The 26133-nt window shown below is 44.6% G+C and overlaps 1 protein-coding gene across 1 annotated transcript in view; it reads left to right on the forward strand.

Annotated features, from left to right (window-relative positions):
* Positions 1-26133, forward strand: part of cacng2a (calcium channel, voltage-dependent, gamma subunit 2a) — a 446167-nt gene that overhangs the window by 402573 nt on the left and 17461 nt on the right. The window contains exons 2-3 of the mRNA XM_060849439.1: positions 12350-12433; positions 18015-18155. Coding sequence (XP_060705422.1) covers positions 12350-12433; positions 18015-18155 — 225 coding nt within the window. The remainder of the gene's footprint in view (positions 1-12349; positions 12434-18014; positions 18156-26133) is intronic.

Here is a 26133-nt window from a genome sequence, read left to right on the forward strand (position 1 = left end):
GTTGGGATTCTATGGGCTATTTGCTCACTGTTGGGACTCTATGGGCGGTTAACACAGTGTTGGGATTCTATGTGCTAGTTACACACATTTGGGATTGTATGGGTTATTGTCTCACTGTTGGGATTCTACGGGCTGTTTGCTAACTGTTGGGTTTCTATGGGCTATTTGCTCACGGTTGGGATTCTATGGGCTATTTACACACTGTTGGGATTTTATGGACTATTTACACACTGTTGGGATTCTATGGGTTCTTTCCTCACTTTTGGGATTCTATTGGCTAATTGCTCACTGTTGGCATTCTCTGTGCTATTTACACACTCTCGGGATTCTATGGGCTATTTACACACTGTTGGAATTTTATGGGTTCTTTCCTCACTTTTGGGATTCTCTGGGCTATTTGCTCACTGTTGGGATTCAATGGGCTATTTACACGCTGTTGGGATTCTATGCGCTATTTTCTCATGTTTGGATTCTATGGGCTATTTACATACTGTTGGGATTCTATGGGCTATTTGGTCACTGTTTGGATTCTATGGGCTATTTGCTCACTGTTGGGATTCTATGGGCTATTTACACACTGTTGGGATTCAATGGGCAATTTGCACTGTTGTTATTGTATGGGCTATTTGCTCACTATTGTGATTCCATGGGTATTTGCTCACTGTTGGGATTCTTTGGGCAATTTGCTCACTGTTTGGATTCTATGGGCTATTTGCTCACTGTTGGGATTCAATGGGCTATTTATGCACTGTTGGGATTGTATGGGCTATTTGCTCATGGTGAGATTCTGTGTGCTATTTGCTCACTGTTGGAATTCTATGCACTATTTACACACTGTTGGGATGCTGTTGTCTATTTGCTCACTGTTGGGATTCAAGGGCTATTTATACACTGTTGGGATTCTATGGGCTATTTTGCTTCTGTTGGGATTCTGTGGGCTATTTGCTCACTGTTGGGAATCAAGGGCTATTTATGCACTGTTGGGATTCTATGGGCTATTTGCTCACTGTTGGGAATCAAGGGCTATTTATGCACTGTTGGGATTCTATGGGCTATTTTGCTTCCGTTGGGATTCTATGGGCTATTTATACACTGTTGGTATTCTATGGGCTATTTGCTCACTGTTGGAATTTTATGGGCTATTTACACACTGCTGTTATTGTATCAGCTATTTGCTCACTGTTGGGATTCTATGGGCTATTTACAGACTGTTATTGATTCTATGGGCAATATACACACTGTTGGGATTCTATGGGCTGTTTACGCACTGCTGGGATTATATGGTCCATTTGCTCACTTATGGGATTCTATGGTCTATTTGCTCACTGTTGGGATTCTTTGGGCTATTTACACACTGTTGGGATTCTATGGGCTATTTACACACTGAAGGGATTCTGTGGGCTATTTATACACTGTTGGGATTCTATGGGCTATTTGCTCACTGTTGGGATTCTATGGGTTATTTACACAGCATTGGGATTCTATGGGATATTTGCTCACTGTTGGGATTCTATGGGCAATTTACACACTGTTGGGATTCTATGGGCTATTTGCACACTGTTGGGATTCTATGGGCAATTTACACACTGTTGGGATTCTATGCACTATTTACACACTGAAGGGATTCTGTGGGCTATTTATACACTGTTGGGATTCTCTGGGCTATTTGCACACTGTTGGGACTCTCTGGGCGGTTAACACACTGTTGGGATTCTATGGGGAATTTACACACTGTTGGGATTCTATGGGCTATTTGCTCACTGTTGGGACTCTATGGGTGGTTAACACAGTGTTGGGATTCTATGTGCTAGTTACACACATTTGGGATTGTATGGGTTATTTTCTCACTGTTGGGATTCTACGGGCTGTTTGCTAACTGTTGGGTTTCTATGGGCTATTTGCTCACGGTTGGGATTCTATGGGCTATTTACACACTGTTGGGATTTTATGGACTATTTACACACTGTTGGGATTCTATGGGTTCTTTCCTCACATTTGGGATTCTATTGGCTAATTGCTCACTGTTGGCATTCTCTGTGCTATTTACACACTCTCGGGATTCTATGGGCTATTTACACACTGTTGGAATTTTATGGGTTCTTTCCTCACTTTTGGGATTCTCTGGGCTATTTGCTCACTGTTGGGATTCAATGGGCTATTTACACGCTGTTGGGATCCTATGCGCTATTTTCTCATGTTTGGATTCTATGGGCTATTTACATACTGTTGGGATTCTATGGGCTATTTGGTCACTGTTGGGATTCTATGGGCTATTTACACACTGTTGGGATTCAATGGGCAATTTGCTCACTGTTGTTATTGTATGGGCTATTTGCTCACTATTGTGATTCCATGGGTATTTGCTCACTGTTGGGATTCTTTGGGCAATTTGCTCACTGTTTGGATTCTATGGGCTATTTGCTCACTGTTGGGATTCAATGGGCTATTTACGCACTGTTGGGATTGTATGGGCTATTTGCTCATGGTGAGATTCTGTGTGCTATTTGCTCAGTGTTGGAATTCTATGCACTATTTACACACTGTTGGGATGCTGTTGTCTATTTGCTCACTGTTGGGATTCAAGGGCTATTTATACACTGTTGGGATTCTATGGGCTATTTTGCTTCTGTTGGGATTCTGTGGGCTATTTACACACTGTTGGGATTCTATGGGCTATTTGCTCACTGTTGGGAATCAAGGGCTATTTATGCACTGTTGGGATTCTATGGGCTATTTTGCTTCCGTTGGGATTCTATGGGCTATTTACACACTGTTGGGATTCTATGTGCTATTTGCACACTGTTGGGATTCAAGGGCTATTTACACACTATTGGGATTCTATGGACTATTTGGTCACTGTTGGGATTCAATGGGCTGTTTACACACTGTTGGGATTCTATGGGCTATTTGCGGACTTTTGGGATTCTATGGGTATTTGATCACTGTTGGGATTCTATTGGCTATTTGCTCACGGTTGGGATTCTATGTGCTATTTGCTCACTGTTGGGATTCTTTGGGCTATTTACACACTGTTGGGATTCTATTGGCTATTTATACAGTGTTGGTATTCTATGGGCTATTTGCTCACTGTTGGGATTCTATGGGCTATTTACACACTGTTGGGATTGTATCAGCTATTTGCTCACTGTTGGGATTCTATGTGCTATATGCACACTGTTGGGATTCTAATGGCTATTTACACAGTGTTGGGATTCTATGGGCTATTTATGCACTGCTGGGATTCTACGGGCTATTTACACACTTTTGGGATCCTATGGGCTATTTTCACACCGTTGGGATTCTATGGGATATTTACACACTGTTGGGATTCAATGGGCTATTTGCTCACTGTTGTTATTCTATGGGTGATTTACACACTGTTGGGATTCTGTGTGCTATTTACACACTGTTGGGATTTTATGGGCTATTTGCTCACTGTTGGGATTCAATGGGCTATTTACACACTGTTGGGAGTCTATGGGCTATTTGCTGACTTTTGGGATTCTATGGGTATTTGATCACTGTTGGGAATCTATGGGCTATTTGCTCACATTTGGGATTCTATGGGCTATTTGCTCAATGTTGGGATTCTGTGGGCTATTTACACACTGTTGGGATTCTATTGGCTGTTTGCTTACTGTTGGGATTCAAGGGCTATTTATACACTCTTGGTATTCTATTGGCTATTTGCTCACTGTTGGGATTCTATGGGCTCTTTACACACTGTTATTGATTCTATGGGCTCTTTACACACTGTTGGGATTCTATGGGCTGCTTACGCACTGCTGGGATTATATTGTCCATTTGCTCACTGTTGGGATTCTGTGGTCTATTTGCTCCCTGTTGGGATTCCCTGGGCTATTTACACTCTGTTGGGAATTCTACGGGCTATTTACACACTTATGGGATTCTATGGGCTATTTGTTCACTGTTGGGATTCTATGGTCTATTTACACAGCATTGGGATTCTATGGGCTATTTACGCACTGAAGGGATTCTATGGGCTATTTATACACTGTTGGGATTCTCTGGGCTATTTGCTCACTGTTGAGACTCTATGAGCAGTTAACACACTGTTGGGGTTCTATGTGCTAGTTACACACTTTTGGGATTGTATGGGTTATTTGCTCACTGTTGGGATTCTATGGGCTATTTACACACTGTTGGGATTGTATGGGCTATTTGCTCACTTGGGATTTTCTGGGCAATTTACACACTGTTGGGATTCTATGGGCTATTTACACACTGTTGGGATTCTATGGGCTGTTTGCACACTGTTGGGATTCAAGGGCTATTTGTTCACTGTTGGGGTTCTGTGGGCTATTTGCTCACTGTTGGGATTCTATGGGCTATTTGCTCACTGTTGGGATTGTATCAGCTATTTGCTCACTGTTGGGATTCTATCAGCTATTTGCTCACTTTTGGGATTCTATCGGCTATTTATGCACTGCTGGGATTCTACGGGCTATTTACACACTTTTGGGATCCTATGGGCTATTTTCACACCGTTGGGATTCTATGGGCTATTTGCTCACTGTTGGGATTCTATGGGCTATTTGCTCACTGTTGGGATTGTATCAGCTATTTGCTCACTGTTAGGATTCTCTGGGCAATTTACACACTGTTGGGATTCTATGGGCTATTTGCTCACTGTTGGGATTCTATTGTCTATTTACATGCTGTTGGGATTCAATTGGCTATTTACACACTGTTGGGATTCAATTGGCTATTTACACAGTGTTGGGATTCTATGGGCTATTTGCTCATGGTGAGATTCTGTGTGCTATTTGCTCACTGTTGGGATTCTATGCACTATTCACACAGTGTTGGGATTTAAGGGCTATTTGTTCACTGTTGGGGTTCTGTGGGCTATTTGCTCACTGTTGGGATTCTATCGGCTATTTATACACTGTTGGTATTCTATGGAATATTTGCTCACTGTTGGAATTCTATGGGCTATTTACACACTGTTGTTATTGTATCAGCTATTTGCTCACTATTGGGATTCTATGGGCTATATTCACACTGTTGGGATTCTTTGGGCTGTTTACGCACTGCTGGGATTATATGGTCCATTTGCTCATTGTTGGGACTCTATGTTCTATTTGCTCACTGTTGGGATTCTATGGGCTATTTACACACTGTTGGGATTGTATGGGCTATTTGCTCACTTAGGATTTTATGGGCAATTTACACACTGTTGAGATTCCATGGGCTATATACACACTGTTGGGATTCTATGTGTTCTTTCCTCACTTTTGGGATTCTATGGGCTAATTGCTCACTGTTGGCATTTTCTGTGATATTTACACACTCTCAGGATTCTATGGGCTATTTGCTCACTGTTTGGATTTTATGGTCTATTTACACACTGTTGAGATTCTATGTTCTATTTACACAATGTTGGGAATCTGTGAGCTATTTACACACTGTTGGGATTCAATGGGCTATTTACAGACTGTTATTGATTCTATGGGCTATTTATACACTGTTGGTATTCTGTGGGCTATTTGCTCACTTTTGGAATTCTATGGGCTATTTACAGACTGTTATTGATTCTATGGGCTATATACACACTGTTGGGATTCTATGGGCTGTTTACACACTGTTGGGATTCTACTGGCTATTTACTCACTGTTGGGATTCTATGGGCTATTTACACAGCATTGGGATTCTATGGGATATTTACACACTGTTGGGATTCTATGGGCTATTTGCTCACTGTTGGGATTCTATGGGCAATTTACACACTGTTGGGATTCTATGGGCTATTTACACACTGAAGGGATTCTATGGGCTATTTATACACTGTTGGGATTCTCTGGGCTATTTGCTCACTGTTGGGACTCTCTGGGCGGTTAACACACTGTTGGGATTCTATGGGCAATTTACACACTGTTGGGATTCTATGGGCTATTTACACACTGTTGGGATTCTCTGGGCTATTTGCTCATGGTGAGATTCTGTGTGCTATTTGCTCACTGTTGGGATTCTATGCACTATTTACACACTGTTGGGATTCTATGGACTATTTGCACACTGTTGGGATTCAAGGGCTATTTGTTCACTGTTGGGGTTCTGTGGGCTATTAGCTCACTGTTGGGATTCTATGGGCTATTTATACACTGTTGGTATTCTATGGGCTATTTGCTCACTGTTGGAATTCTGTGGGCTATTTACACACTGTTGTTATTGTATCAGCTATTTGCTCACTATTGGGATTCTATGGTCTATTTGCTCACTGTTGGGATTCTTTGGGCTATTTACACACTGTTGGGATTCTATGGGCTATTTGCTCACTGTTGGGATTCTATGGGCTATTTACACAGCATTGGGATTCTATGGGATATTTACACACTGTTGGGATTCTATGGGCTATTTGCTCACTGTTGGGATTCTATGTGCTATTTGCACACTGTTTGGATTCTATGCACTGTTTACACACTGTTGGGCTTCTCTGTGCTATTTGGTCACTGTTGGGATTCTTTGGGCTATTTACACACTGTTGGGATTCTATGGGCCATTTACGCACTGCTGGGATTATATGGTCCATTTGCTCACTGTTGGGATTCAAGGTCTATTTGCTCACTGTTGGGACTCTATGGGCAGTTAACACACTGTTGGGATTCTATGTGCTCGTTACACACTTTTGTGATTGTATGGGTTATTTGCTCACTGTTGGGGTTCTATGGGCTATTTCCACACTGTTGGGATTCTATGGGCTATTTACACACTGTTGGGATTCTATGCTCTATTTGCTCACTGTTGGGATTCTATGCTCTATTTGCTCACTGTTGGGATTCTATGGGCTATTTGCGCACTGTTGGGATTCTATGAATCTCTGTTTTGGGTAGAAGAGGAGGAAAGGCTTCTTTAAGTTGTATTGAACTTGGTTAGACTGTGTCTTTTGCATTGTGTGCAGCCTTGGTCTCCTCACCTAGGAAAAATAGTACCGCCACAGTGGGAGTGCAACCAATGCTCACCAAATTGTTCCAGGGTAGGAGGATAAACTGGTCTGTGTCTCTGGAGCTTTGAAGAGTGAGAGATTACATCAACAGTGACTTTTACTGTATGTCTTGAGAATCTGGCATCCTCTTCCTGGAGCCTTCATTCAACTGAGCTTAGACGTTCCTAGCTTCAAATAATCTTTCAAGGTTTTAACCATAGAGTCATAGAGATGTATAGCATGGAACAGACCCTTCGGTCCAACCTGTTCATGGTGACCAGATATCCCAACTCAATCTAGTTCCACCTGCCAGCAGCTGGTCCATATCCCTCCAAACCCTTCCTATTCATATTCCCATCCAAATGCCTCATAAATGTTCCAATTGTCCCAGGCTCCACCACATCCACTGGCAGCTCATTCCATACATGTACCACCCTCTGCATGAAAACGTTGCCCCTTAGGCAACTCTTTTATATCTTTCCCTTCTCATCCTAAACCTATGCCCTCTAGTTCTGGGCTCCCTGACCCCAGGGAAAAGACCTTTTCTATTTACCCTATCCATGCCCCTCATAATTTTGTAAACCTCTATAAGGTCACCCCTCAGCCTCCAACGTTCCAGGGAAAACAGCCCCAGTCTGTTCAGCCTCTCCCTGTAGCTCAGATCCTCCAACCCTGGCAACATCCTTGTAAGTCTTTTCTGAACCCTTTCAAGTTTCACAACATCTTTCCAATAGGAAGGAGACCAGAACTGCATGCAATATTCCAACAGTGGCCTAACTAATGTCCTGTACAGCCGCAACATGACCTCCCAACTCCTGTACTCAATACTCTGACCAATGAAGGAAAGCATACTAAACGAGCTGTGAACCTGCACTCCAAGGTCCCTTTGTTCAGCAACATTCTTTAGGACCTTACCATTAATTGACTGAACTGGTACTCACTCTGAACAACTTCTCTTTTCCAATCCTCCCCGCGATCTTTGCATTGCTGAGGCTAAATGCCAGCTCGCGGACACCTTCTCCTACTGCCCCCTTGACCATGACCCCACCTCCCACCATCAAACCATCATCTCCCAGACTATCCATAACCTCATCACCTCAGGGGATCTCCCATCCACCGCCTCCAACCCCATAGTCCCACAACCCCGCACTGCCCATTTCTACCTCCTGCCCAAAATCCACAAACCTGACTGCTCCGGCTGACCCATTGTCTCAGCCTGCTCCTGCCCCACCGAACTCATCTCTGCATACCTCGACACGATCCTGTCCCCCTTATTCCAAGAGCTCTCCATCTACATTCGGGACACCACCCACACCCTCCACCTCCTCCATGATTTTCGCTTCCCCAGCCCCCAACGCCTTATCTTCAACATGGACATCCAGTCCCTATACACCTCCATCCCCCATCACGAAGGCCTCAAAGCCCTCCGCTTCTTCCTTTCCCACCGACCTAACTCGTACCCTTCCACTGACACCCTCCTTTGACTGACTGAACTGGTCCTCACTCTGAACGACTTCTCTTTCCAATCCTCTCACTGATTCCTGAAGAACGGCTTATGCCCAAAATGTCAATTCTCCTGCTCCTTGGATGCTGCCTGACCTGTTGCGCTTTTCCAGCAACACATTTTTCAGCTCTGATCTCCAGCATCTGCAGTCCTCACTTTCCCCATTAAGTTTGTAAGTCCTGCTAAGATTTGCTTTCCCAAAATGCAGCACCTTGCATTTATCTGAATTAAACTCCATCTGCCACTTCTCAGCCCATTGGCCCATCTAGTCCAGATCCTGTTGTAATCTGAGGTACCCCTCTTTGCTGTCCACTACACCTCCAATTTTGGTGTCATCTGCAAACTTACTAACTATACCTTTTATGCTCGCATCCAAATCATTTATGTAAATGACAAAAAGTAGTGGACCCAGCACCGATCCTTGTGGCACTCCACTGGTCACAGGCCTTCAGTCTGAAAACCAACCCTCCACCACCACCCTCTGTCTTCTACTTTTGAGCCAGTTCTGTATCCAAATGGCTAGTTCTCCCTGTAGTCCATGAGATCTAACCTTGCTCATCAGTCTCCCATGGGGAACCTTGTCGAATGCCTTACTGAAGTCCATATAAATCACATCTACTGCTCTGCCCTCATCAATCGTCTTTGTTACTTCTTCAAAGACTCAATCAAGTTTGTGAGACATGATTTCCCACGAACAAAACTATGTTGACTATCCCAAATCAGTCCTTGCCCTTCCAAATACATGTACATCTTGTCCCTCAGGATTCCCTCCAACAATTTGACCCCACCACTGACATCAAGCTCACTGGTCAAAAGTTCCCTGGCTTGTCCTTACCGCCCTTCTTAAACAGTGGCACCACGTTTGCCAACCTCTAGTCTTCAGGCACCTCACCTGTGACTATCGATGATATAAATATCTCAGCAAGAGGCCCAGTAATCACTTCCCTAGCTTCCCACAGAGCTCTCAGGTACACCTGATCAGGTTCTGGGGATTTATCCACTTTTAACCGTTTCAAGACATCCAGCACTTCCTCCTCTGTAATCTGGACATTTTGCAAGATGTCACCAATTATTTCCCTACAGTCTATATCTTCCATATCCTTTTCCACAGTAAATACTGATGCAAATGTTATTGCTCTGGACATTTTAAACTGAACTCCTTATATTGGGGTAACATCTTTCTTAACAGTTGTAAACAATCTCCCTTTCTCGTGAACAATTATTTTGCATATTCAGCTTCAGCCAAGATTTATGCAATCTGGCAAACTCAAATCCAAAAGCTCGAAAAGAATTTCTATCTGAAAGCTTAAAACACTAAACTGCTTACTTTGTTCACTCGTAAACTCTCCCAATGCAAACAAATCCTTATCAGCCTCCCTAAACTATCTGTCTCAGACTTCTTTAAAGAAATCTCCATGTTTACAGAAATATCTACATGTTAATCATTAAATTCCTTCAGACACACAGAAAACCCACATGCCACTAGTTGAAAATTCCAAAGCAAATGCCTTTAAAATACATTTATGAATCACACACCATACATCGCAGTGGTCAATATATTTGATTGGCTAGAAGAGGTTATTTCCTTCGAATGTTAAAACGGAAGTCAAATTATTTAGGCATGTAATCAAAAAGCATTGCTTCAGACAAACACATCTAGGACTTTTATTTCATAATTCATTCATGAAGTAAGGGCCTTGCTGGCCATCTCTAATTACCCAGAGGGCAGTTCAGAGTAAACCCCATTGCTGTGGGTCTGGAGTCACATGTAGGCCAGACCAAGTAAGGATGGCAGCTTCCTTCACTAAGGACATTAGTGAACCAGATGGGTGTTTCCAACAATAGATTCACGGTCATCATTAGACTCTTCATTCCAGACTTTTTTTTTGCATTGAATTCAAATTCGATCATCTACCCTGGCAGCTTTCAAACCCGGTTCCCCAGAAAGTTACCTGGGTCTCTGGATTAACAGTCCACAATAATACCACGAGGTCATTACCTCACAATGTTCTCCCCTAAACGGCAATAGATCACAGGGGAACGATTACAGGGTGTCACTGTGGCTCAGTGGTTAGCACTGCTGCCTCACAGTGGTAGGGACCTGGGTTCAATTCCAGCCTAGGGTGACTGTCTGTGTGGAGTTTGCACATTCTCCCTGTGTCTGCGTGGGTTTCCTCCAGGTGCTCCGGTTTCCTCTCGTAGTCCAAAGATGTGCAGGTCAGGGTGGATTGGCTGTGGGAAATTGCCCCATAGTGTCCAGGGATGTAAAGGCTGGGTGGAATAGTGATGGGAAAATGTAGGGGGATGGGACTGGATGGAAAGCTCTTTGGAAGGTCAGTGTGGACCAGTTGGGCCAAATAGCCAGTTTCCATATGTTGGGATTCTATAATTACAGGACTGAGCCTGGTATATTTTTGTAACAGTATCGAGGAGTAGGGAATAAAGTTTGGTAAACAGACTTGAGATCACAATCAGCTACAAACTGATAGGATAGCAGGTCAGATCCATAGGGCAGAAAGGCCTCCCCTGTTCCTGTGACAATGACAAGCAGAAGGCCACCTGCTGTTCAATCGATTAAGTCCCAGTTTATGTCTGGAACATGTTGCATCTTGATGCAGAATCACACCACCCACCTGGAGCTATGAAATCTCCTGGGAGGGGAGAGAAACCAGATTTTTAAAAGCCTGGCCAATTAAAGGGAAAACAATGATCTGAAAAACACATTCGCTCTGAACACATCTCCTACCAGCTCCAGCACGCTGCATGAGATGTACAGAACAAATCTTTCACTCATATGCAAATATTGCAAAGGTTTTGCCCACAAGGTGCATGAGCGTTTTCACTAAATATTGAGCTTCATTAGAACCAGTTTCAAGCATTTTCAGAAAACACTCACCTGCAGATACCCCATCTGTAATTAGTAATATTGCCACACTGCACTGAGCAGGCCATTATTGTTTATTGGAGGATGACCCAGTGGCTAGCTTTGCCAATGCAGGCTGCTATCGAGGGTTCAAAGGTTTGTTGATGGCCACAGCTCCAATTGACAAGTTTAGATACCAGATGGTTGTCTGAAATTTTATAATGATCCTGGTTCAAGTCGTCTCTGGTGAAATGGAATTCTATTAATTAGATTAGATGTGTCAACCTAGATCATCTCTCAGATGGAGCTGAGTGGAGAAGGGGTTTTATTAATTGGACATGGTCCATCGGAGGTGAATGGAAACGATTTTAACCTTTAATACAGTCTGGAATACATTGCTGTGGTGGCCAAGTCACTGAGTGTATGTAAGACAGAGATAGATAAGTTCCTGATGAGTAAGGTCAGGAGAATGAGCTTGAGAAACACATCAACTATGACTGAATGATGGAGCAACTCGATGGACCACATGGCCCAATTCTGCTCCTATATTTTATGGTCTTGTACAATGTAATGACTTTTCCCGATTAGCTCACTGTTGCAGGAATTTGGAGCAGCATCATTAACTTGGGATTGTCTGTTGGGTTTTCAGATAGGTTACATTATTCTGTATTTTTTTTGTGTTTCATTTGATAATCTTGTAAATAAATTCTGTTTTGTTGAAGATTAAGTGGTTTGACCAACTGCATCCCTCCTGGAACATCTGCTATGCACCTTTTTAAAACAACTAGCAAAGTTAGGGCCCAGACTAGTTTCTTGTAATATTTTGAGGGGGTCTGGCCTGACCCAGAACAGTGCTATATAACTCTCGAAACTCAGGAGCCCAGTGTGGATATAAAGATTCCCTTATCCAAAGGACAGAGACAATGACGCTTACCATTTTAACTAACTAGGGAACTCGTTCACTGGTGTTTTCTCGTTCAGATAGGGAGAGGCAACTTACTTCTCTCTCTCTCTCTCTCTCTCTCTCCCGAAACAGGAAATTTTAAAGGTTTATGTAAACAAATTGACCACTTCCCAGAAGACACGGATTATGAAGCAGATGCCGCTGAATACTTCTTACGTAAGCTCCCTTCCTTTTTAATCCCAATCCATTCATCGTGACTTAAATATCGTTCATGGATTCAACCAAAAGGCAGGAGGAAGGGGGTGAGTTGCATGCTCATGGGGCACTCTTGTTCACCCATCCTTAGCTGTTAAACATGACATTTGTGAATGTGTTGGGGGAATCTCAGACCCTTGTGTTACAGATAACTGGTAGCTCAGACCGGTTTAGCCCTGGGCCTTGCCTGAGCTGATCTCACTCACAGTGATGGTCATGAGTTGGGCTCAGTATGCTGGATTATAGACGAACAGAGAGCAGCCAGAGATCCTGATGCCTGGCGCCCAGTGCCAACAGCAGGGGAATGGCAGGACGGAGCCCTCCTTGTTGCTAGGCAATTGGTTGATATATGGGGTTTCCAGCCCCTTTTTCCCAATGAGACCTGCAACACCTGACAGCAGAAGGTGGGAGAATGAATCATAGAGGAAGGAAGGAAGGAGGCCATTCAGCCTACTGTATTTCTACTGGCTCTTTGACACAGCTGTCAATCCTACTCCCTGTTGTCCTGCCATTTTCTTTGTCCTTTTCAAGTTTGTTTTCAATTATCTTTTGGAAAGTTCCCCCTGAGTCAGTTTCCAATGCTAATGCCAATGCAATGTGTTCCAGATCACATCAACTCGGTGAGTAAAACAACAACTCTTCATCTCACAGTGATCCCCATCAATCTGTACCCTTTAGGATAGAATCCCTACACTGTGGAAGCAGACCATTCAGCCCATCAAGTCCACACCTCCAAAGAACATCCAAACGTCACACAGAGCTGAGTCCAGAATCGTACCCAGGTCCCTGGTGCCATGAGACAGCAGTGCCAACCACTGAACCACCTTAGTTGTTGATTCCCTTGCCAATGAAAACAGTTAACTCTCTGTCCAGTTTTTTGGATGGCCAGCCCTGATCATATTGAAAGGCAGAGCAGGCTTGTAGGGCTGAATGGCCTCCTCCTGCTCCTGGTTTCGATGTTTCAATGTTTTATTATTAACATTCCCCTTAACATTCTCTATTCTCTGGAGAACAATCAGAATGTCTCTTGTCTCAAGTGTTTGAGCTTGATGCTGAAGTTAACAAAATCATTTTATTTCTATATGAGATGTGGACAATGTTGTCTGGATTAGCATTTATTCCCATCTCTATCCCCACCCCCGAGAATGTGAGCTGCATTATCGAACTGCTGCAGTCCATATCATTGATGGTTCAGTACAGCTACATGGCATTTAAATATAAACTTAAAATAATTATAAATGTGTTACTATAAGGCAGTTATACCCTTTAGGATAGAATCCCTACACTGTGGAAGCCGACCATTCAGCCCATCAAGTCCACACCTCCAAAGAACATCCCACCAAACCCACCTTGCATTTCCCATGGCTAAATCAATTAGCCGAGACATCCCTGGACAATTTCCCATGGCCAATCCATCCTAACCTGCACATCTTTGGACTGTGGGAGGAAACCCACGCAGACACAGGAAGTATGTCCAAATGTCACACAGAGCTGAGTCCTGGCTGATGTGGTGAAGAGGTAGTATCCCTACCTCTGAGTCAGGTGACTGGAGTTCAAGTGTCACCTGGACCAGAGTTGGGTAACATAATCTCTGAACAGACCGATAAGAAACCATCATTAAGAGGGGAAGCAGTAGAATAAGCTGACTCTGGGGATATGTGTTCAAATCCTAGCCTAACATTTGGGGAAATTTCAATTTATTAAAAGGCTGGTCTAATGGTGATCATGCAACCATTATCAATTGTTATAAAAGCTGACTTGGAAATATATCATCGTTCCTTCAGTGTCGCTGGGTCAAAATCCTGGAATACCCTCAGCACATGGACTGCAGTGGTTCAAGAAGGCAGCTCCCCCCTCCCCCACCTTCTCAAGGGGCAACTAGGGACAGGCAACAAATGCTGGCCCAACCAGTGATGCTCACATTCCTTAAAATGAATAAATAAATAAAACCCCCATTTAGTTCACTTACACCCTTTAGGGAAGGCCATCTACCATCTTTACCCAGTCTGGTCTACATGTGACTCCAGACCCAGAGCAATGCAGTTGATTCTTAACTACCCTTTGGGCGATTAGGGATGGGTAATAAATGCTGGTCTACTCAATAATGCCCACATCCTGTAAACAAATAAAATAAAAAGCAGGTCAAAGGCTAGGAATCCTGCAGCAAGTAACATACCTCCGTCTCCCCAAAGCCTGTCCACTATCTACAAGGCACAAATCAGGAGTGTGATGGAATACTCCCCACTTGCCCTGGATGGGGACAGCTCTAACAAAACTCAAAAAGCTTGACACCATCCAGGACAAAGCAGCCAACTTGATTGGTGCCACATCCACAAACATCCACTCCCCCCACCACTGACTCTAAGGAGCAGCAGTGTGTATCATCTACAAGATGCACTGCATTTACAAGTTCCTCAGGCAGCACCTTCCAAACCATGACCACTTCCACCTAGAAGGACCCCCATCATTATCCAGAAGGACAAGGGCAGCACATACACAGGAACAGCATCCCCTGCAAGTTCCCCTCTGAGCTGTTCACCACCCTGACTTGGAAATATATCACCCTTCCTTCCATGTCACTGGGTCAAAATCCTGGAGTTCTCTCCATAAGGGCATTGCCAGTGTCCTGGCACCACATGGACTTCAGTGGATCCAGAAAGCAGCTCACCCCCACCTTTTCAAGGGGCAATTAGGAATGGGCAATAAATGCTGGGCCCAGTCAGTGACACTCACAGTCATGAATGAGCAAATCAAAAGTCAACAACCAATGAGATTGCTCTGGGTCTGGAGTCTCATGCAGGCCAGACCAGGTAAGGAGTTCCATTCCTTCTTGTTTCTCTTATCGCTGAGCAATTTCAAGGCCAGTGTGTGGTAGTGGTTTCTGAAACTGTAAGCTAATGCTTTGGCTCACCGGTTGGTGTGACTGGGACACCAGGCTGAGAGGGACTGTTGGTAAAAGCAGAGCTCATTCCCTAAAGGACAAGAGGCATGGACATTTCAGGAGGAAGTTACTTAGCTATTCACTATAGAACTTGCTGAGCCAATGAGACCCCTCCATAAATATTGCTTGATGCTTCCAACCCAATGGGTGTTTGCCTCATGGCAGCTTTTCCAAGGCTGGGACACATGGTCCAGTGTTCAAACCCTATTGCAGACTTTCCCCCAGACTGGAGTCTGAGGCTCCATCAGCTCAGAATCGTGGATTAACAGCCAAATGGTGCACTTACATCCAGTTAGTGTTGGTGACCATTCCCCATATCCGTACTGCTTTCCCGCACCTCCTCCCCAACCCCCTCACACTGGGGTTAAAGATAATCACAGCTCACGGGAAGGAATGCTCACATTATTTCTCATCAGAGATCTGTCTGTTGCTTCAAATTCAGACTTGGGCTGCTCAGGGATGAAATCAGGAAGTAACTGCCTCACACACTAAGGGTCATGGAAATTTGGACCTGTGCCCCCCAAAAATCTGCAGATATTAGCAGGCAACTGGAGCTTCCAACAATGAAACTGGTTGATATTTCTTTGGGTAAAGGGATCAAGGAATAGGGAGAAAAATGGGGTTGAAATAGAGATGATCTACTGGTGGGGGATATCATATTGGAGAGGCTGAATGGCCTGTACCTGTTCCTGTGAATTGCTTATTGCAAACGATGCACAATGGGCTAATGGTGAAGGGATATGTAATCCAATGGAAGCTGTTCCAGTATTGAAAAGAGACATGTGCATCCAGCAAGGGGGAACACAAAACCTACACTCCATTGAATAATCGATGCAGTGATTGAGTTGCAAACCAGTTACCACCACCAAGAGGTTTTGTTACATCAGAGACCACAAGGAATCTGTTGAAACAATTGCTGCTAATGAGTCTGGTTGTCCCTTGGCCAATCATTGCTGTCTATTTGTACTGGACTATTTTACAACAAAAGATTCACTCTGACCCAACATTTGGCACCTGCCCCAGCCCAGTGACATCAAGGAAAGCAAAACTCTCCAGTTTGTAATTCAATTCATGCACCTCCAACCTCAGCACAGCTTTCAACTCCATTTACAGATGAGGTGACTTGCAAACCAAAGAAACAGCTGGAGGCCCTTCAACCCCTCCAGTCTGTTCTGCCTTTAGATTGGATGATTGATAATTCAACTCCAATTTCCATATCCCTTCTCAAGCTTTACCCAACAAGAACCTTATGATGAAAGGTTTGGAGGTTTCGTTTTGCCCCAACTGCGTGGACTGTGGGAGGAAACTGGAGCACCCGGAGGAAGCTCCCGCAGACCCAGGGAGAACATGCAAACTCCAACAGGCAATCACTGAGGCTTTTAGGAGAGAGAATTCCAGGTTCCCACTTACCTATTTGTACAAAACACTTTCCTGATGTCATTGCTGAGTTGTTTGGTTCTCAACACCAGAATCTCAACGTTTACATCATTTAGATTAGATTACTTACAGTGTGGAAACAGGCCCTTCGGCCCAACAAGTCCACACCAACCCTCCGAAGCGAAACCCACCCATTCCCCTACATTTACCCCTTTACCTAACACTAAGGGCAATTTAGCATGGCCAAATCACCTGACCCGCACATCTTTGGACTGTGGGAGGAAACCGGAGCATCCGGAGGAAACCCACGCAGACACGGGGAGAATGTGCAAACTCCACACAGACAGTCACCTGAGTCTGGAATTGAACCCGGGTCTCTGGCGCTGTGAGGCAGCAGCGCTAACCACTGTGCCACTGTACCGCCCACAAGGACACTTAGTCCTTTTTAAATCCACCACTCGATCAGACCTACTAATCTCCAGGCGATACAAGCCCGGGTAATGCAACATTGTCATCACAGTTTAACAGTGCTTTTCAAATTATTCCTTAACATTATCCCACAGAGATCCAGGATCAGCCTCAGTTCCCCTTTTCCTGTGGGATTGAGGGGCAATGTTTGTTACACTCAATGTCTCAATGTCAGTGTTCTCTGAATTTTGTGAAGACGCAGGAATGGGGAAAATCCCTTTGCGCTCCGCCAACCACAGAGCCTGTCCCTGCTGTAAATGATCCTGGATCATCATCCCAAATCCGCAAACAAAGTGGGGGGAGGGGCTTCACATTCAGAGGGTTTCCTGAGAATTTGACATGGCTCATCCTGTAGATCTTGGATGGATTATTGATTAAATGTTGATGTTGAAGTGGCAGTGCCCTTTGGCCTGGCTGGAGCCAAAGCTTTTCCTACAGGGTCAGTCCCACATGATGTAATTACATTTGACTTTGTCTGAACAAATGAACTGAGAAGAAATGAACAGTGCATTGACTGGAATGAAGATGTCAGACAGAGCTGAAATATAGTACACACCGACCCCTGAGTAATAACAAGAGTTTGTTTACAGGTGATTTGAAATGTTTGGGTTTGTGAATCAGTGCACCTGGGCTGCTAAAACAAAACTAAATTCTCTCAACGTTTCTTTCATTCTCTTTTCTCTTTCTGTTTCTCCCTGTCGCTCTCTCTTTCCCCCAATTGTGATTCCACTCAATCCCTGCCTCTCACCCTCCCAGGTGCTGTGCGAGCTTCCAGTATCTTCCCCATCCTCAGCGTCATCCTGCTCTTTATGGGGGGCCTCTGCATCGCAGCAAGTGAGTTCTACAAAACCCGACACAACATCATTCTCAGTGCGGGCATTTTCTTCGTCTCTGCAGGTGAGAGAACTTTCATCATCTCCAGTCTCTCCGAGCTGCTCACCCTCTCCTCTTTCCCAGGTTTAAAATAAGGCAGAACAAGACAGGGGGGCCTGGAGTGGGATGGAGAGGAAGGTCAGATTGTGGTTGTTAGATTTCAGATGTTAGCTGTTGTTCAGAAATACTAATGTGTTGCATTCGTGTGTGTGTATGTGTATGTAAGTGTATATGTGCATGAATGTTTATGTGTGTGTGTGTGTGTGTATGTGTGTGTATGTATGTATATGTGTATGTGTGTGTGTGTGTTTATGTGTGTGTTTGTGTATGTGTGCGTGTGTGTTTATGTGTATGTGTGTTTGTGTGTGTGTATTTGCCGTATGTATGTGTATGGATGTGCAGGTGCACTTTTGCATCTTTCTGCATGTGTCTATGTCTATTTGCAACAGACCATGTGTGCTTGTGCCTGCCTGCATGTATTAGTGTGTTGTCTCTGTTTGCATTTGTCTGTTTCTGTGTGTGTGCATGTCTGAATGAATATCTGTCTGTATACATGTCACTGTATTTGTCTACATCTGTGCACATCTGTATGTGTTAGTGTGTTTTGTCTGTGTGTGTGCCTGTTTTGTCTGTATGTGTGTGTGTCTGTATGTGTGCGTGCCTGTGTATTTGTGTCTGTATGTGTGTGTGCCTGTGTATGTGTGTGTGTGTGCCTGTGTATGTGTGTATGTGTGTTTATGTGTGTGTGTGTATGAGTGAATATAATGGAAGAATTGATGTTCTCATTTCTGAGAATTCCGTTAAGAAATTTCCAGCTTCCACTGACCCTCTACGATCAGATAGATGACAAGTTTAACACTTCAGATGACAGAGTGGGGGTGTTTATTTGTTGGATTACTACCGCTAACCAAGAGGAACGATACAGGAGAGTCACTGCAATATGGGTGTACTGATGTGGTGTTGGAATATAGATGAAAGTCTACACAAACCATGTGATGATGTAATGTTCTGAATGTGAGACGATCGGTCCAGCAAAGTTTTAAGTAAGTGACACTTTGAACAGACAGAAGGCCTCTTCCAGTTATAGAATCGCTACACTGCGGAGATAAGCCACTTGGCCCATCCGGAACGTTCCACCCAGACCCATCCCCTTACCCTATCACCGTAACCCTGCATTTCCCATGGCTAACACACCTAGCCCACACATCCCTGAATACTATGGACAATTTCCCATGTCCAATCCACCCTAATCTGCACATCTTTGCAGGGAGCATGTGCAAACTCCACACAGCCAGTTGCCCGAGGCTAGAGGCTAGACACTGAGCTAGCTTGCTGCCCGGTTTCTGGGGAAGAATGTGTTGGGAGGCAGTGAACAGTAAGGACCTGCTTGCAAATCACGTTTCTTCCTCTCAGCTGCAAATGTAAGTGGGAGCCCTCCCTCTCTTTATGATTCAATGCTGAATTATGAACAAAACCAATCACAATATTAGCCAAGGTGTCAGTGATGGGAAATGAGAAACAAGGAGACTGAGAGATGCCAACAAAGGAATTTCCTGGCAGGAATTTTCAGGAGGCTGAGGGGCAGCCTGATTGAAGTTTATAAGATAGAGTGGGAAGTGTGAGACTTTTTCCCAGGGTGGAGGGGTCAATTACTAAGGGACAAAGATACAAGGTGTCGGGATGGGGGTGGAAGATGTTTAAAAGAGGTGTGTGAGGATAACTTTACGCACAAAGGGCGGTGAGCGCCTGGAACGCACTGCCAAAGGAGATGCTGGAAGCAGACACAATAGCAGCATTCACGATGCACCTGGACAGATTCGTGAATAGGAAGGGAATAAAGGGACATGGATCCTGTAAGTGAAGGCAGTTTTGGTATAGAAGGGCAAAATGAGGTAGTGCAGGCTTGGAGGGCTGAAGGGCCTATTCCTGAGCTATACTGTTCTTTATTCTTTGTTCTACCTAACCAATAATTCAGAACAATTTGAACAGTGGCTAATTGTGACAATACTTTACAAACGTGCACTCCTTTATGTTATTAGGGAAGAGAGGAGAGAGGGACGTGTTGGTATTGTGTATATTTACAGTGACATTTGAGAGAATGAAGGAGAGACAAAGACAGAATGCAATCTGAGATGACATTTAAAGGCCCTTTTATATTTTCACGTGTTCTGAGTGAATTGCTGACTGATAAACACTGACAACAATGACCCACCTGTTTGGTTAGCTGGCAATCACAGGTACAAAACTGAATCATTTTATAAACGTTCATTCTCAGAATGCAGGCATCACGGGTAGAACCGCAGTTAATTACCCCCTTTACTACTCACACCACCATGGTAAAGATGGGGCTGGAGAGCTGTAATATACAATGCTTGATAAAGGGACTCCCCACCCTGCTATCTGATGGAGGGACTCCCCACTGTGCTCTCTGATGGAGGGACCCCTCGGTATTCTCTGATGTAGAGACCCCCACTGTGCTCTCTGATGGAGAGACCTCCTCCAATGTGCTCTCTGATGTAGGGACCCCTACCCTGCTCTCTGATGGAGGGACTCCCACTGTGCTCACTGATGGAGGGACCCCCACTGTGCTCTCTATTGGAGAGACCCCCACCCTGCTGTCTGATGGAGGGTCCCCCACCATTGTCTCTGATGGAGAGAACCCCACTTTGCTCTCTGATGGAGGGACCCCCAACGTGCTCTCTGATGTAGGGACCCCCAACGTGCTCTTTGATAGAGAGACCCCCCACTGTGCTCTCTGATGTAGGGACCCCTACTCTGCTCTCTGATGGAGGGACCCCCACCCTGCTCTCTGATGGAGGGACTCCCACTGTGCTCACTGATGGAGGGACTCCCACTGTGCTCACTGATGGAGAGACCCCCACTGTGCTCTCTGTTGGAGAGACCCCCACCCTGCTGTCTGATGGAGGGTCCCCCACCATTGTCTCTGATGGAGAGAACCCCACTGTGCTCTCTGATGGAGGGATCCCCAACGTGCTCTCTGATGGAGAGACCCCCACCCTGCTCTCTGATGTAGGGACCCCCAATGTGCTCTTTGATAGAGAGACCCCCCACTGTGCTCTCTGATGGAGGGACCCCCACCCTGCTCTCTGATGGAGGGACTCCCACTGTGCTCACTGATGGAGGGACCCCTACTATGCTCTCTATTGGAGAGACCCCCACCCTGCTGTCTGATGGAGGGTCCCCCACTGTGCTCTCTGATGGAGAGAACCCCACTGTGCTCTCTGATGGAGGGACCCCCACAGTGCTCTCTGATGGAGAGACCCCCACCCTGCTGTCTGATGGAGAGACCCCCACTGTGCTGTGAGGTAGTGAGTTTCATGATGTTGGTGCACAGTCAACAATGGCTGACTGGGATATGGCCCACTCCCTCAGCAATAATGGTGTTCCCATACGTCTGCTGCTGTTATTCTTCCAGGGGGCGAAGGTCACAGGTCAGTGCCCATTTAATAAATGTGGCTTTGCGGCTGGCTTCAGTAACACTTTAATGAAAAGTGAACCGTTTTCTGTGGGAGAAACTGATGATGGTTGTTGACAGGATGGAGGAGTTAAAAACTTGGAAAGCAGCAAAATGGAGCCAGTCCTGTTCCATACTGTGAACTAAACAAATTATAATGTTTTTGATCCCAGGCAGCTGGTAAAAAGAGAACATTTCAAGCTTTAAGCTCCTGAGAAAATGAACGCACTGTTTGACAAAGCAAAAGCTGTTTAGATACATCTTCAGATCTGTCAACTGAACCTAACTGAAGCAAGCTCTAAATTATACGTCTTTGCAATATTCTGTCTGGGAGGAGTTGTCTCTCTTTGACAGTGTATTTTGTTCCTAATTGATATCAATTCATTGGCTCCTGGGGTCTCTGTTGAAAACTGCAACAGTGCCAACAGTTACATCTTTAGGAAGTGAATTGTTGGTTTCCCATTTCCTCAGCACACACCATGCTTTGGAGTTTTCAGTGTCACACCATTTACATTTTCAATAAAAACCATTGTGAACAAGCACCTTGTAATGTTTCCAGTTTGGACCATTTCTCTTTAATGAAGCTCAGGTTTAGAATCAGGATGAAACTGGAACTTTTAAGTGCTAGAAATCTGAAATATAAACAGAAGATTTTGGGAATGTAGAGCAGGTATTGTATTAGCTGGAGACACATTGTCACAGTGATGAATAGACACACTGGAAGCTTGAAAGGGACTTTTCTGAAACCTTTTTACTTATTTGAGGGATGTCAGCATCTCTGGCTAGGCCAACATTTACTGCCCCGTCCCTAGTTGCCCCTTGAGAAGTTGGGGGTGAGCTGCAGTCCACCTGCTTTGGGTAGACCCACAACGTCCTTAGGGAGGGAATTCCAGGATTTTGACCCAGTGACACTGAAGGAACTGCAATATATTTCCAAGTCAGGATGGTGAGTGCTTTGGAGGGAAACTCGCCGGGAGGCAGTGTTCCCATGTATCTGCAGCCCTTGACCTTCTAGATGGAAGTGGTTGTGAGTTTGGAAGGTGCTGTCTGAGGATCTTTGGTGAATTTCTGCAGTGCATCCTGTAGATGGTACACGCTGCTGCTACTGAGCATCGCTGATGGAGTGAATGGACACTTGTGGATGTGATGCACTTCCTGCTTTCATTAGAAATTACCATCAGATGATTTTGTACAAAGCATTTTGTACTTTGTATAATCTGCAGTCCTCCATGTTCCATTTCTAGAGGCATAGAATTGAAAAGCAGTGAACCTATGGTTTGATCACACAGCGAGCACTGTGAGCAGTTATGCTGCAATGTTGTTAAAATTACATGAGCATTGGCAATTAAGAATGATATCAGAATGGAAAGGTTATAGCCCTCAGGAAATATTGAAGAGGCTGGAGCCTTTTTCTGTAAAATCCAGAAGGTTGAGGAGTGATCTGACAGAGGCCTTTAAGATTACGAGAGATTACACAATAAGATGTTTCTGCTTGGGTACAGGGGCCCAACATTGAGGATATGGGATACCCGAGATAAATGTAGGGTAGTTACTATTGGATAGTTCCCCAACTGGGATTTCAGGTACAACACCTTCCTCCAGAGATTGGTGAGAATGTGGAAGTCTCTCCCACAGGGAGCGGTTGAGATGAACGGATGGGTAAACTAGTGGAAAGGAGGAGAGAGTAGGAGAATCTGCAGATACACTCAGATGATGAGGAGTGAGAGGATACCTTTGTATGACAGTAAGCATTGAAGAGTTGGGCTGAATGGCCTGTTTCTGTGCTGCTTGAGAAGGTGGGGGTGAGCTGCCTTCTTGAACCGCTGCAGTCCATGTGCTGTAGGTAGACCCACAATGCCCATAGCTTCGATGGAAGCTGTAAGAAGAACTGGGAGGGTGGTTTATGGTCCATTGCAGGAGGTCAGGTAGATAATGCATATTACAGCAGATACCAAATCTGAGTCACAGTTGAGTGGTTGGAACACATTCTCTGTGAATTCACAGGGTCCCTGGGAGTAGTTTTACAGATGAAAAGCTTGCCCCCACTCCCAGTCCCATTCATCTCTCAGCTCCCCCACCCTCACATATTCCTGATGAAGGGTTTATGCCTGAAACGTCAACTCTCCTGCCCCTCGGATGCTGCCTGAAATGCTGGGCTTTTCCAGTGCCACATCTTTTGACTGTGATCTCCAGCAGCTGCAATCCTCACTTTCTCCTAGTCATTCTAACCTCACTGCGAAACGTCTTCCAAGGGTACTCACCTTGAAGAAATTCTCCTCCTCCCTCCACAAGGGTCTCAGCGAGTCTCTCTCTCTCTCATTGCAAATCTCTGAAAACATCTACACTTCTCCAACCCTGGCCTGTTCTGCACCCCAGATTTCCACTCTTGTACCCCCCACTATAGCCCTATCTTCAGTAGCCTTAGTCCTAAGCTCTGAAGAGTTCCCTCTCTCTCTCTCTTGAATCATTATAGACCCTCTCCAGGACGATTTTCACCACCTGTCTAATATCCTCTGACATGTCATATAATCAAATTTTGTTTCTTTAGCCGTTCAGGAATTGTCACTGTGATAAAGGTACTATATAAATGCACTTTGATGTTGTTGGTCTGTCAGTGAGCCTGTGCAAGTAGATCTAGAGGAATTAGTGGTTTAATTTATTTACAGCATTGAGAGAATTACCTGAAACGGTGTATGTTTAATGATTTTACATGCTGTCTACTCCAACCTATCCGATTAGTTACAGTGCCTTTCAATACTCTTCGATTTATTGATCATTGCCAATCAAACTGAGAGGACCAGGAAAACCCTTCCTGTGAGGTGCTGGAACCTTACCCGATACTGAATAACAAGAAGAGAGAGGAATTCTGAAAAGCAATAACCAGGTCATAGCCTTTAGGGAAGGGAATTTTCTGGTGTGGCTGACACGTTACTCCAAACCAAGCAAGCCACTCCATTCAAGGGCAGTTAGTCTTGGACCCCTAATGTTGGTCTTGCCAGCAATGTCCACATCAGGTGAAACATAATCTCACTACTGGAATTCTAAGGTGAGTGAGTGATGCTGCATTTGTGTGGAGCCTCTCTTGGATCCCATCTCAGGTTTGTCCTTCTTTTCACCCTTCCCTCTTTCCCAGCGTTGAACCAGGGACTTCTTCTGGATTTGACCATTCTTTGGGATAAGATACTGTCCTACACTGACCATGAGATACTCCCACTCTCTCCATCGGCGACTGGAAGAACCTGTTTGGCCATGTTCCCAACGTATTTTCCAAAACCATCATGTCCAGTTGAAGGACTGCTACCTGGGGTTTCTGGTTCAGGCATTGGGGATGCCATCCCTGTGCACTAAGACATCCTGAATACAGGGGGCAGGAATTTTGGGGAGGGGGGAGATTCCTGCTCTGTCACCCATTGGGTTGACAAGAAACCCATCTCCACCAACCAGAGTGGAGGGCACCACAGCCTTTCAACCAATCAGATTGTAGCACCAGTAGCAAAGGATGGCCAAGAGTGGGGTTCCCTCAAGAGTAAGTCCAGAATGATGTCAGTGTAGGGCAAGGATCTCATAGGGGGTGGAGAGGTTGGGGGTCTTGATGAAAAGGCCAAATTGGAGATGGAACCTCCCCAGGTTGTTAAAGGTCCTCTGAGTATGATTAGTGAGGAATGCATGGAGGATAGAATGCTTTCTTGGAAACCTTATTGTTCAGATAGAGCTTACATCTCTGCTTCAAATAATCAATCCCTCCTGGCATCTCTTGGTTTCCCAAGCCTCATTCTCTAAGAGGCCTATGTTCACTTTGGTTTCTGTCTTTCTTTTTCATATACGTAAAGAAGCTCTTACAGTCAATTTTTATATTACTTGGTAATTTACCCACAGACTTATTTTCTCACTTTTTATTATTCTTGGATTATCTTTTAAAACTTGCACAAGTCTCTGGCTTACCATTAACCTTTGCCACAGTTTTTGAAATTCAATTCGATGCTATCCTCAGCTTCCTTGGTTAATCACAAACAGTTTATCTCCTTCCTAGAATCTTGCTTCCTTGTTAGGATCCATCTTTGCTGTGAGCCATGAACTCTTTTCTGCCATTGTCCCTCAGTTATCTATTTTGCCATTCTCCTTACGCTGTCCACACAACCAACTCTAGCCTCATTTCCTTGTAACTACCTCTCCATAAACTTCACACCATTGTTTCTAACCCTAGTTTCCTAATGTCAGACTGAATGTTAAAATCAACCATGTTATAGACATTGCTTCTGAGGGGATCTTTTAGATTGAGATAATTCATTAAACCCACTTCATTGTATATTACTAGATCCAAACTCATCTGATCCCTGATTGGATCCACAACATATTGTTCTAGGAAACTGTCTGGAATGCACTCTATACATTCAACCTTGTGGCTACATCTGCTAATTTGATTACCACAGTCTACATGACGATTAAGGTCACCCATGATTAATGTGCTGCTTTTTTACATGATCTTACCTTTTCCTGATTTATTCATGCACCTGTCCCTGTCCACAG

The sequence above is a fragment of the Hemiscyllium ocellatum genome, chromosome 33, assembly GCF_020745735.1.
Source record: "Hemiscyllium ocellatum isolate sHemOce1 chromosome 33, sHemOce1.pat.X.cur, whole genome shotgun sequence".
Taxonomy (NCBI): domain Eukaryota; kingdom Metazoa; phylum Chordata; class Chondrichthyes; order Orectolobiformes; family Hemiscylliidae; genus Hemiscyllium; species Hemiscyllium ocellatum.